This window comes from Apteryx mantelli, chromosome 14, assembly GCF_036417845.1.
Source record: "Apteryx mantelli isolate bAptMan1 chromosome 14, bAptMan1.hap1, whole genome shotgun sequence".
In the NCBI taxonomy this organism is placed as follows: Eukaryota; Metazoa; Chordata; class Aves; order Apterygiformes; family Apterygidae; genus Apteryx; species Apteryx mantelli.
The window spans coordinates 18,195,641-18,209,434 of NC_089991.1; the positions used below are offsets into that span (position 1 = coordinate 18,195,641).

General features: G+C 48.7%; 2 protein-coding genes across 7 annotated transcripts in view; both read right to left on the reverse strand.

Annotated features, from left to right (window-relative positions):
* PANK3 (pantothenate kinase 3) overlaps nucleotides 1-2,414 on the reverse strand; it is a 28,622-nt gene extending 26,208 nt beyond the window's left edge. For all 3 annotated transcript variants that reach the window (XM_067304628.1, XM_067304627.1, XM_067304626.1), the window contains exon 1: nucleotides 2,038-2,414. In XM_067304628.1, coding sequence (XP_067160729.1) covers nucleotides 2,038-2,065 — 28 coding nt within the window. In that variant the 5' untranslated portion in view covers nucleotides 2,066-2,414. The remainder of the gene's footprint in view (nucleotides 1-2,037) is intronic.
* A 7,368-nt stretch (nucleotides 2,415-9,782) lies between these two features.
* The window catches only part of SLIT3 (slit guidance ligand 3), a 517,687-nt gene continuing 513,675 nt past the window's right edge, over nucleotides 9,783-13,794 (reverse strand). For all 4 annotated transcript variants that reach the window (XM_067304842.1, XM_067304843.1, XM_067304841.1 and 1 more), the window contains one exon: nucleotides 9,783-13,162. In XM_067304842.1, coding sequence (XP_067160943.1) covers nucleotides 12,924-13,162 — 239 coding nt within the window. In that variant the 3' untranslated portion in view covers nucleotides 9,783-12,923. The remainder of the gene's footprint in view (nucleotides 13,163-13,794) is intronic.

Below are 13,794 nucleotides of genomic sequence, written 5' to 3' on the forward strand. Positions count from 1 at the left end.
CTGGCTCCAGCAAAGATGATTAAATACTCACATCCTCTAAGAAATGCATACTGAGTCAACAATGGTACCGAAAAATGTCCAGAACTGTATTATACTGTCTAGTTATGAATTATTTGGCTAAAGTGGTTTTCTGAGCCCAGCTCAGCTTTCAGGTAGTGCCAAATCCAGAGCAGTATTTGGGCACCAAACCCCATGTATATCAATGTAATTTTCAATCTTAAGTGCTTTTGTGGATCTGCTCTTTTTCAAATATCCCCACTTTAGTCAGTTTGACTAAATACTTTGCTTCTAATCAGAAGCAAGGGCTTGCAGAATGAGTCTACAGTTCACTAAGAAACTAAGCGTTGTTATCTTTTAAAAAGCCATCAGGTTAAACAGCTTTAAAATACGCAATGTTAAAATGACAAGATGAAAGAAACAACTGAGTTTGACACTGTATTCTCTCCTTTCATTGCTTAGAAGTTGAAGACAAAAACTTTCAATCTCCTTATTATGCATCATGCAAAACCAACATAAAAATTCAGGTTCAAGAACTGGAAGTCTGCAACAAAAAATTTTGTATATTTAAATAGCTAAACTTCATGTTTAAATAACAATGCCAGATGTCAACAACAAGTTTTAAATCTGGCACTACAGAAAAGAGTCACTAAGGCCCAGCAGACACATTCCTGAAATGAACAGTATTCTGTTAGAAGCAGCCATACTCACACTATTTTAAATTACCAAACCACTATAAAGTTTTATGGCCAATTATTGCTTCAGAGTCATGATATCATTCCTTAAATATTATAGCAGTAAAAAAAAAAAAAAAAAAGTTGTCTGAGCTGTACTTTTCATAAACACAATTACAGTCAGCTCAGAAATTTTCACAAACTGGTATTAGTAACAGGTGACAGCTAATGGTAAGCTACAGGATGAATATTTAGCTACAGGATGAATATTTCCCTTGACACACCACAAAGAACATTAAATATTTTCACAGTCTAACTCAATTGCATATTTATAGATACTTCCAGAGCCATACTAATACTTCCTGTATTACATATATGCTCAGTGATTTGTTCTTGTTGGGCTGATCAAGCAATATACTTGGAATATATACTTTACATTTTATATTTTAACTTTTCAGTTATATAATTTTTATTAGACAGGAATGAAAATAACATTAGGTCTAGGTCTTCAGGACTAGCCATTTTTTCCCCTTTTAACAACTCACCCTGAAAACAGTCTTTAAATATGATGAAAAAGAAAAGAAAAAAAAATAGTTTAAGTCAGCATAGTAATACCTACATCCCTTTCAGCTAAGGTACACCTTCTGTGCAACTTTGACAGGTCTACCTAATCTGCATATACCTGTGACTTGCACATCTGTGTATCTCTTATACAGGGAAAAAGAGTCCTCATCTATATGCTACTTTATCAAAATCAAATTCCCTCTTCCCACAAAAAGGGGACTAGTAGTCTTAGACATTTTATTTGCATTCATCTGAGCCTGAACTCTGTTTCTGCCCTCCAAAACAAATCCAAATATAAAAAATAGTAAGAGATATTATTACAGTTAGTGTTATTAAAGGAAAGCATTAGTCATACTTCAGGATAACTGTACCCAAAGATTTTAAGGCTGTATTATTCTCTCTAAAAATCAGAAGTTTATAAGCCCTTAAAAAACAAAACTATAGCAACCGCAGGCACATGCACAGTGCTTAGTAACACTGATGAAATGCCCACCTCAAAAACCTTCTCAGAAACCTGCTCGGGCTACTTTGTATTCAAAAACAAGTAGCTCTTCTACTGCAAACACTTGACTTAAGCCGTCAGATCGGCAGGATCACCTGAACTCTGAAATCTTACTTAAAAGTGACAGGGATGAGTGGGGAAATTCTCAGCCGGCAGGCAGCTTCCGAGCTCGCAAGTCACAACCACCTGAAAAGCAAGGCCCGGCTTCCCGAAACCCCCTCCCCATCATGTTCACCACAGCGGCTTCCTCCCCCCTAAGGCAAGAAAGGCCAAGCGCGGCGCAACAGCTCTCGGGCTTACATGGCTTCTTGGCATCCTTGATCTTCATGGTGCAGCAGCGGCCGCCGGGCTGCGCCGCTGGCTGGGGAGGGCGGCGAGGCGCCGGCCGCGGGGTGGGCGCCCGGCCCTCGCCTGATGGGGCGGGCGCGGCGGCGGCGGCTGCTCAGCGCTGCCGCCCCGTCTCCTGACCGGGGCCGCCGGCGAGTGGGCGCCCGGCTCGTCAGAGCGGGGTGGCGGCGCGGACGCGCTACGCCAGGGAGGCGGGCAGCGCGGGCGGCTCCTCGTCGAGCGGAGACATCGGAAAGGAGGGGGGGGGGGGCAGAGAGCGACGGCGGCAACCGTCACTGGCGGCCAGGCGCGGCCGGGCCCGGCCGGGGCTGCCCCTCTAGGCGGGGCCGGGCATCAGTTCCGGGGCCGCCGCGGGCAAGCCCGTCCCCGTCCCCGGGCGCGGCGCGGTGCGGAGCGGTGCGGAGCGGGGCAGGGCGGCGCCCGCCCTGCGCGGCCCCGCTCCGGCGCGCAGGGGCTGCCCGCCGCCGCCGCGGCCCCTCGAGGCAGGAGGGCGGCCGCGGCCCCGCCGGACGAGGCCCCCGCCGAGGCGGACGCTGCGGCAGCGGCGGCGCGGCGCAGCCCCGCTGCGCACAAGATGGCGGCCGGCACCGGGAGCCGCCGCCGCGCCACACAATGGGGCAGAGGCAGGCGCAGCGGCTCCCAGCCCTGCGCGCCCGCTCCGCCGCTGCCGCAGCGCTGCCCTCCGCCCCGTCACGGGGCCGCGCAACGCTCGCCGGGAGCCGCAGTCCGCCCGGCCCGAGCCGCCGTGCTGTGCCTACGCCTCCCAGCGGCCCTGGCGGCGGCGCGAGGGGCGCTGGGAGCCGCGCCCCCCAGCCGCCTACCGTTCCCGGCGTGCAACGAAGGCGCGGGCTCCCTCCTGCCTTCCCCTCCCCCCGACCCAGAGCGGCCCCAGTCACCCCACAGGCTGGCGGCCAATCAGGAGGCGAGACCACCCCGCGCGGGGCCCGCGTGGGCGGGGCGGGGGAGCGCGCCCCTCGCGCCACCGGGCCCTGCCCCGCGCGGCCCCGCCCCGGGCGGCCCCGCGGCGCCGCTGCCCGCGCCCGGGGGCGCCGTGTGGGGCCGCGTCGCGCCGCGGGGCCGCTGCTGCCGGGGGCGCGTTTGCGTTTGCACACGCGGTGCCGGGAGCGGCTCAGCGCGCAGCCGCCCACGCTCGCCCTAGTCACTAGGGCCTTCCCCGTGCGGCTCCCGGCGCCCGGCTGCCCTTATGTATTGAAAGGAAGTGGGGGCTGTGGCCAGCCCGCCCAGCCCGCCCGCGCTGGCGCCGTGCCGCGGTGAGCGCAGCAGCCCCCGAGCTGGCTGCAGGCCGCCGTGGCCGCCTGCCCGCAGGGACGCCGCGCCCGCGGCGGCGTCGCACCGCTTGCGGGGCCGCGCTGCCTGCCACATCTGTGCGTTGGCTCCCCCCGCCCCCGGGCCGCCTCCAAACCGGATCGTTTCCGAGCTCGGGGTGAGGGCGCCACCCCGCCGGCAGGGCGCCGTGGGGCGGAGGGGCAGGGGGGCAGCTCTGCCCTTCAAGCTGCCCTTAGCAAACCGAGATCTTAGGCGAGTCAGCGCGACGTGTTAGCACCTCGAACCGCTTCTGGGCCGCGACTTCCTGCGGCCGCCCTCGGTCTGTATCGGTGGATAAAGTCAAGAGAGTGTAGACTTTTGGCTTTCCACTGAAAGTCAGAATTGCATGTGCTCACACAATTGCATGTCGGAAGCAGCTTGGGAAGTTGCTCCTTTTATTTGCTGGTAACTGGATTCCAGTAATGGCACGAGTAGCTCCTGGCCTTCAGGAGGTTTTTCCACATTTATTGCAAGACTAGGCTGACATTTAATGCCCCGTGCCAAGGGACTCCTGAGCGCACCTCCTTGTGCTGGGAAGCCGGAGGGAACGAGCTGTGGCGGGGCACGCCAGGGCTCTCGCCTCACTTGCAACCTCGCGCGAGTTTTGCAAGAGGAACACACAGTGGAGCAGACACCCATCTTTATTTTTTTCCTTTGTGACAAAATGCCAATTACTTTGATCTAGAGTGGGTCTAAAGGCATGGTCCAAAAGGAGGATTTGGGCATCAACAGCTTTTTCCTTCTTGGAATTTGAAATTTCCTGATGTCTCTGGAGTTTGGATTCTGCAGAAGTTGAAGTCACCCTTCACAGCCTGAGACTCTCAGTCTCCAACGTCCTGGACAGGTTGCTTTACTCGCTGAACTACTGTACAGAAACAGGAGCCACCATCTCTGCCATCCCCTTCCCAAACATACACCCCCCCCCCCAACAGAATAACTTTGCTTAGTCTTGGTTACAAGCACCTAACTGCAGGAAAGGATTTGGGTGTTGGATCCAGAAGAGGCCAGTGTTCACTTATAGCCCTAGGACGGGCAAAGGTTTCAGACCTAGGCCTGTCCTTGGTTTCCGCATAGGTAGATCTGGTTCCTGCATAGGTAGCTCTCACTTTGTCTTGTGCACTGCAAGGGAGCTCAGATGCCTCGCTAAGGGGTCTGCCATCTGTTTTGAACCCCTGGTTCTTCAGTGCGTCTCATTCTAAAACCTAGCATAAAAGGATTTTTATATATTTTTAATCCAGAACTGTACAGAAAAGAAAATTCTCATGTGGATACCATCTCCCATTTATCATGTTTCCTTTCTGAAATGTCTGTATTTGGAAAACTTACCGTGAAGTCTTAACATTTACTTCTTGCCCTTTAAAGGAAGTTAAGAGTCTATTAACAAAACTGTGTAATTTGTTCTCTCTTCCTGTAAGTCACATGTAATTGTGGGAATTCCCACAAGTTTTTCTTAAAGAGAGGAAATTTTGGTGTGTTTTTTTGCGGTTTTTCACTGTAATGTAAATTGCTAAAAACATAAAAGGACATTGACATTTTAAACACCAGCATTTACATATTAGGAAATACAAGAATTTAGCTGCTACCTGGAAATTAAATTGTGCCCTTTCATAAATATACACTGTAACTATTAGATACAGTCTTTAATTTCCTGCCTGTCTCCAGAATATGCAATGTGGAATGTTTTGTGTAAAATAATCTATCATCAGAATATATTAAAAAAAAAAAAAAAGCTTGAATCCTACCTATCTCCTGTCCATCTTGGACGAGAGGTTTAGCTCAACTAGAAGTTTTAACATTGAAGTTCTGTGACAGGCTGAGAACATTTATTAATTTGCAGATCAAGTTGATTATAGGTTATAAGCACATTTAGATGGGCATTGTTTGTACTTCAGCCACCAGGCTGCTTTGGTTATCCCATCAGTAGAAATACATGCATATGAAGGTGAATTTATGATCAGCCAGAAATACAGGAAATACAGTTTAAAACAAGGCTGTGACCCTATGCTGTTGGCTCTGAATAGACACCTGTTTCAGAGGTCTGATCTCAGAGGTTGATTGTAAGGTGCAGTTTCAAGTAGTGATCTAGGAATAATAATGAAATCATGACTTTCCTATCACAGTGACTAAATTCAGCTCAGACACTCTGCTGTCCCACTGAACTAACCTTCCTGGCTCGGACAATGGGACATGTTCGTATTTAGTAGTCTCTTGTCTGCTTCCTAAGTTAAATTATATTTGTTCTGGCTGACTTTGCACCGAGTCTTTTAAAATGCTTTTAGTTCCTTTTTTTTAAGGTAGTCAAACTGTCTGTGTGTAATATAGGTGTAGTGGAGCGAGCCAATCCAATGATAGCCAATTCCATGTGGTTATTGTTACAACTATGCTAAAACAGTATCAAGTGTCCATGTGGGATGAAACCACGTGAGAGGATTCTATGTGAAAGCTGTACCTGAAGGCAAGAATGTATTTTTTACAAGCATTATTTACACAGATGTTTTGGGGATAGACCAAAATTACTGTATTGCTATATCAGAATCTCATTAGTTTATTAGTATGACCAGCTTGATACATGTGGATCTGAGTGCCTTAGAACTATATTTTGGTATTTGCCTCAACATAAATAAATAAACGAAAATTCAACCAGTCATTGAGTGCTTCACCTGGAAGAAAGGAGAGCAGTTTAAGAGACATGCTGGGGTATAATTAAGAAGGTGTAAGCTTATACTAAGTCCTTTTTGTTTATACTCTTATCACATGTGAAAGTGAAAATAGAACAAGTAGCTACTGTGCTGGAAAGTCCCAGTGTAGATTATCTTGTGGTATTTTGTTCCTGTAGCCTGGCTCTGCAAGCCAAGTGTCTGAGGCGCGGCTGAGTAATTTGCTTGTCATTAACACATCTCAGTGGAAGCTCCTGGTCTCAGTTGCTTGGCACTTCACAGAATTTCAGTTGCTTGGTCAAAAGTTTCATGTTTATTGTTTGGCTTGTGATAGTTCTTCAGCCTTTTCTTTTTAAGCTTCATATGAAACTATTTCCAAGTATGAGGCTAGGGGAAAATAGCTCTGCTCTGGAGGAGGGACTTGACATTTTGCCAGGGTGGTGAAACGTGTACCTAAGTTCTGCTTCTTCTGTCTTTGCAGAATTTCATCCACTCTGCTAGCATGGGACTGGCTGGAGCTGGGTCTCAGCGCTGGAGACAAGGTGGAGGGGAAGGATGGAGGTGCCAGGTTCAGTGCAGGAGCAGGAGCCAGACGTAGCCTCTCCTCCGCTGATGAAGCGTGGCAGGAGGACAGAGGTGGAGTGGCTGGGTAAAAAGCTGCTGGTAAGAGATGGGGTAGCTGAAAGTCTGGGGGCCATTGAAAATGTAATGACTGACTCCCCATGGCTTTTGAGCTAGTCCCCTGAACACAAAAGCCATTGTAAGACTTGGGAGATCCTCTGGGACATGTTTAACCTTCTTTCTTCCCTTTCTGTCATTGCTGAAGTAGGATTTGCACTATTCCTCCCCAGGTAAGACCTAACATTTGTAAAAGGTTATTCTTACAGAAAAGGAATGATCCCTGTGCAGTGGGGACAAGAGGCCTAGACTGTAGGAGGAGGCAATATGTCATCCACAGACTGCCTTGAAGATCACTAACTCTGCAAGCACAAAAGCCCTGGGAAAGGAAAAGGTCAAGAGCTCATGTAGGAACAAGATGCAAAGCTATGCAAGTCTAGAAGCAAATTCTGTTCCTCCTGCCTATGGGAATATGCAGTGTCCCTATGCGTAATGGTGTAGCGTATAAGCTTCCTTCCACTAGTTAAGTGTTGTTTGTGCAGCCTGTGTGCTCACAGCTGTGTGCCTCAGGAGTTCATTCCTGCCTGAAAGGCCTTCCGAGGGCTGAAAGTGCCTCAGTGAACAACTGGGCTTTCCTGCACAGGTGAAGCATAGGCTACCAGTATGTGCTCTCACCAGCTCAGAGTATGTCACTGTTGGATGACGAACGCTAACAGCACGCAGTAGTTATGCCTCAATGTGTGTGAGCAAATAACAGAAGAATTAGGATAGAAATAGCAGAATTGATTGTTATTCAGAAGTAGTAGCACGTAAGTTATGGTGACACCATCAGCATTGTGACGCTGCCCCGAGACCACAGCGCTCCTTGGGCACCAGCTGCCCAGTAGGTCCATGCAGGCATCCTTCATCCTGCTGCAGCACACTTGGTGCCAAAGGAGCTCCGGGAGACAGTGCTGACCACCCTCGGCACTCCCCACCCTCCCAGGGCTCCTACCACACGCAGGCCTGGCGGGCTCGTCCTTGCACTGCTGGGCACGTCAGGTGAAGGGCAACCTCATGAGTGCAGCGACTCTGAGGCATGTTGCGGGTCATGGCACTAGCAGGTGCTTCTTTCCTCACAGGCCCAGTGTGAGCAACACTAGTAAGCTCATGGCGGATCAAAAAACCCAGAGAAATTATTATTTAAAACACCCCCAGGAAGTTAATGTATCACATACAAGAAATGTTAAGTGTAATGAAGGCTTAAAGCGAGTAGCATTATTTTTCAAAGGAGAATGTTCGCAAAAGAGATAATTCCATTCTGTACTGTTGGCTGTTATAATACCATGCTACGGCACGGCATCTCCGCAGGCGTACGCCCCTAAGGCTTCGCTAGCTCCTCGCTGCACGGAGGGCAACGCTGGCTCTGGGGCAGCGGTGGCCGCGCCGTCGCAGCCCCTCGCTACCAGGAGGCCTCTCGCACTGCGCAACCAACCGCCACAGACAAAATATTTCTGAAGGAAATAACTGCCGTTCACGGCCAGCCCGCGCGCCCAGACCGTAATTTTGAAGTGAGTTAACGTATCTGATGCCGCATCTTTAATTCTTGTCCCACCTGCTCAGCGAAAGCAGAGGGATGTCCCGCAGCGAGGGCAGCCGCTGCCGCCCCCAGCGCTACACCCGGGCGGCGGCGGCGGCGGCGGCGGCGGCGGGGCGGGGCGGGGCGGGGCCGCCGTTAGCGGGCAGCTCCGGCACCGCCAACGGCCAACGGCCGCCTCCCGCGGGCACCGCCCCGCCCCGCCCCGCCCGGGCAGCGGCGGCCCCGCGGCGCCACCTGCTGGCGGGCGCGGCGCGGAGCAGCGGGCGCGGCCGCGTTGGCGGGAGCGGCAGGGCCGGGCAGGGCCTAGCGCCCGGCTGGGCCGGCGCCCGGAGCGGTTCCCCGGGGGTGCCCGGGCCCGGCCCGCCGGCGGCTGCGGGGCTGGCACGGCCGCGGTGGGAGCCGGAGCTAAGGCGCGACAGAGGTGCGCGACCCGGCGCCACCGGCCCCACGCAAAGCCGCGTCGCGGCAGCCTGTCCGCTCCCCGCCGGCTAGGGGCACCCAGCGGAGAGGAAAATAGAAATCTCCCTGCGTTATTTGCAAGGCACCAATGCACAAAACGTGGTATCTGGCAGCACCGCAAGCTGAGGCATGAACACGTGTGTTTCATCCCGAGCGCGGATTGCTCGCCCCTTCCCGAGGAGCCTGCACGCCGCAAAGCCGTGAGCACGACCAAATAACTATCGTGCGAACCAGTGACTTCTGCCAGTACCTGGAAACGTTTGAAGAGTTCCTGCTAGCTTTTTTATTGGGCTCAGCTGGGTTTGCTTTAGGTGGAAATACGACCATTTGCTGCGATTATATAATTAACCTTTATAGCTCAGGCTTAATGATGCTCAGTATTCGCTTCAGTGTTTTTATGGGTTGAATGCTGTCACCAGTTTTGCACATAATGGCAAAGGAAGCCCCAACAGCTGCAGTCTGAAGCGTAATTGGCAATACACGTGCGTGTTAGGTAGGGGCATGGGCAAAGGAAGGCCGAGGACTGGCGGCAGCTCAGTTTTATTCTGTGCTGAGGCTGGAACGCGATGGGCAGACGTGGCCTGTTACCGCTGGCTCGCAGAGGAGCCGCTGCAGATCCGACCTGTGCCTGTGTCAGGACATCGTGAGATCCCTGTGAGCCACCGCTGGCTAGATGACTCCCATTTTCCCACTTAGTATCCTTTCCAGATCCTGAATTCCCCATATTCCTTCATTTAGTCTACCATTTAATGAGTGTATTTTTGCTGCAGGCCTTTTTCAAACAGTTAAAAAGAGCGTTTAATTGAAGAGAATGCCCAGGCTCGAAAACTATGTGGCTTAATTCATGTGTGCCTCGAAAGCTCCTAAAAAATTAAGTTGGGATGCCATCAAATCTGTTACCACTGTTAATACTGTTTTTTGTCCCAGAGGAGTGTGTGTTGCCCCTATCGTTTCCTGCGTGCCACCTCGCTGTTGTAAAACTCACATCCTCTGAATGGCCAGAATCACCACCATCATACACACAAACACACAGAAATAACCTGCATCACAACACAGGGTATCTTACAATCTTCCATAACCCAACAATTTATTTAAACTTACATCACAATGAGAATCTATTAATAAAATACATCAGTTCACACCAGTCTGCATTGCCATTTTTTTGAGAGTTAGCATCTTCACTTTATATTAAAACTTTATAGAGGTAAAAACTACTGCATTGTACCAACAGTAGCTGAAATCTATTGTAACATTAGGCAGGTTACAGAGGAACTTTCAGAGCTAATTAACACTTCAGTTGACCTCACATTTTTGGCACTTCTGAATGTTTTTTTCTTTTTAACATAAAATAATTCTGTAGCAAGTCATAGAATCATTGACATAAAGCATCACTATCCAATGGCAAGTGCTGCCTAAAAGCATACAAAAACTACATCATTTGGTTACAAAATAGGTACTCCCTTTTCTTTGTCCCAACGCTTAGCATTGAAAAGCCCCGACAGAAAAGGGCCAGGAACAGGGCCAGCCTTGCTGAGCTGTTGCTGGTCGCTTTGCTGCAAGGCTTTGGTTAAATAAATCCCAGAGTGATGTGTTAACAAGATGTCGATGGCTTTTTGCCTTGCCAGTCAATGTCGTTCCTTTTAAAGCACCCTCAAGCCGGTGTGAGGCCAAGAGTGAACGTTAACTTCTTTCTCGTCCGTGCTGCTGCTCAAGGGACAAAGCGAACACAGTTTGGGTTAGTGTTCGAGAGGGGCAGTGCTGCTCCGGGCCCGGGCAGTTTGGTGGCTACAAACTGTGCAGCGGGCCGCACGGAGGGCTTGTCAGCCACTGCGCTACCTGGCATAACAGCAGCCGCTTCCTTGGAAATTAAAGCGTATTAAGCAGGAATATAACATTAATGGTAGTGTTGTGCCAGGCATATCTTTACACAAGTGTCTGCAGTTACTTGTATACATTTTTAAAATCTGTAGGTTGTGGGTTTGGGTGTATATTATAACCTCCAGCTGCTTTAAGCATCTGACATTATATTCAAAATAAAAAGAAGACCATAGTACTATACAACCTGGGTTATTTTTTTTCCCCAGGCTCTTGAATTGTACTGTTTCAATTAGATTTTGGCACATTAACTAGTGATTGTTTTATGTTTCACTGATTGCAGGCTCCACATACCAGTATTTATTTTGAAAGATGGCTATTGTATTGATTATGTCCCTTCTGCTCAACTTGCTCTGTAGTAACAAAAACATATGAATGAACTGCTGTGGTTAAGCAAAGATTTAAATAGCAGAAGAATGCTAAGCATGTTAAAGCTTTTTGCTTGCACGATGGCCACATGGTCACTGTCTTTAACAGGAAGTTAATATTTGTACTTTTTATAGCAGGATTTCACTCTGTGCTCCTTTCCAAAGCCTCGGTCAAACACAAGCGTTAGTTACTTGATTCAACTTTCCTATCCATCCTTGCTAAAGCCTGTGATGCAAAATCTTTATGGTGAGACCAGTGACCATTTCCAAAAGGGGCTTATGGTTTCTGGAACTAATCTCTGACTTTACCTCTTACAGAAGGAGACATTGAAGAAAGGACCACAATATTTGCTATACTAGTAAAAGAAAGAAATTACACTGATAATTACACTGATTTGAACAGTTATTGATAGGGACGTTTGAAATTTATAGTAAGAGAAACTTCAAGGTATCCATGGTACTCTCTGCACATAGTCACTGACTCTGAAAGGCAGCCCTGCCAAAAACCCGCCAAAAATCAAACTCGCTCCCAAAGAGTCAGTTTTTGCCTCACGTTCACAGTGAGAATTTATCTCTGCATTGATTTCTGCTTCGTATTCAGCATTCGCTCTGTACACACTGCTGAAGCTAACGGGAATACTTTGGGAGAAACAAGTGCAGGATGTGCAATAGGATGGAAAAACTTTGGCTGCGTCGGTCAGTCCGCACCAAATGTGAGAACAGAACTGGACGTAGCTGTAAAGTCTCTCCCTATGCAAAAGGGAGAGCGCTGCTACGATGGACAAGTAGAGGCTGAAGAACATCACAGGGATATAGTGCAACTTCCACTCATTTAAAAGGCTGTGGAAAAGCAGCCAACTGCTCGGTACCAGAGTCTTGATGAACAGGCAGCTACAGACCAGATTACATCTTGGCTGAAGTGACAGTGAGAGTAAAAGCCGTTATGCTGCAGGTCAATCTGGCACCTGTATTATTTTCATGCTCTCTATGACCTTTGCAAGTTAAAGTGTCAAGGTGACAAGCAGTGCATTCCTTATATTTCATATACAAAAAAGGGCTCACGGCTGGGAGCAAGAAGGCACAAACCTGGGAAATGATAGAGGTGAGGAGTTAACACAAAATTAGTATGACATTTATTAGGCATTACTTAGCACTGTTTCACATTTTGCCCCCAAATTTCCCAAAACAACATATATTCCCCACTTCCTTTCCCTTGTCCCCCTCTTTTGGATAAAGCTGCCTGTGCTCTATAGATACAGTTGCTGAAGAATATATTGTGAACACAGATAAATACAAACATACACAGCAAAAATGTATTATAGTATTACAATATTCAAATAATGTAGTTAGCCTTAAGCTATGGCAGTGCCTACGTGCTATGGGGAACTGGTTCAAGAATATCAAGCTGAGCCACTGTACAGGAACAAAACAGCATCAGCAGTGTCAGGCAAGGGAGGGACCGAGGGAGGCTTTTTCAGGGTGCCTGAATAAGTGAGATGGCTGTCAGTTATGGGGATCCACTTTCTTAGGAGACCCACCCAGAAACTCAGAGATTTCTTCAGCCTGCATCAACTCTGCGGCAGGTCCTTGGAACACCTTTACACTTGTCCATTGTGCATACATTAAAGTCACCCCCACTTTTCTCTTGTTAGGCTATGTTTTCTTTATATATATTTTTTTAATTTCAGCTTTTTGGTTTTTTTTTTTCTTACAACTGTTAAAAAAAGTTTCATGGTAAAAATAACTCACTATATGATACATATACCCAAAGTGGTGCGATACTTTATATAATAAAAGATGAAAATAGTCACTTTCCATAATAAAAATAAGTTCTATTTTTTGTTTATTTTACAATATACTTAATAATTCTTTTCTTCTTCTTCACTCTGAAAGTAAATAGGTCCCGTTTTGATAGCGCTTCTGAGTCGATTAAAGTGGCAAGGACTGGAGAATGGCTTATAAGCATTTTGAGCAGCCGCACTCCACATGTCTCTCCAGCTCTTCCATGAAGGTGGAGCCATCGGCACACTGGAAGATGTATTTCCGCCGTTTGCTGCGGAGGGGGACGCAGCAGTGCCCGTGGCTGCAGCTGCCGCGGCACTCCATGCGGGGCACCTTGGAGGCGCTGGCGCACGACGTGTAGCCCTGCTGCTTACGGATGACTTCTCGAACGATCTCGCCTTGGCAGAGATTCTCTGGTAAGGCAACAGAGAGGTAAAGGAAAGATGTGATAACGGTTCTGCCAGATATTCCCCCCAAATCAGGAAGCAGCCTTGTGCATGTAACGGTGTTCAAGGCAAACAGATGCCATGAGCAGGACCTTAATGCTTTACTGCTTTGCACCTGCCATCAAAACAGAGCTTGGGTTACACAAATGTGTAATATCCGGCCCGTGGCAGAGGCCAAACAGGCCTGCTGGCTTTGATCAGCAGTTCTGGAAGTGCTTTAATGAATGTTGAGTGTTGAATCCTGCAACACTCCTGCAAAATATGAATTAGTTTTACAGTGTTGGCTTCTCAGGATCAAAGGTCAGTCTGCTGTGCACGACATGAGCAATCTGGGATACCTGGAAATGCCTATGCTGTTGTGCAGTCAGCTTTGCTGCAGCCAAATATGTTTCAGACAGGCTGTATGTGTATATAATTTGGAAAGCCTGTGGTTCATTCACAGGAAAGGCACAACCTAAATAAAAGTAATACAAGGCAACTCCTTTCTTCTGTACAGGAACAAATAAAGGCAAAAGGGACGAAGTCAGAATCGCTGAATTTCCAGCGAGGCTCCTCAGGCCAGGGCAGAGGTGGTGGGCCCCGTTTGTGCGTGGACTTGC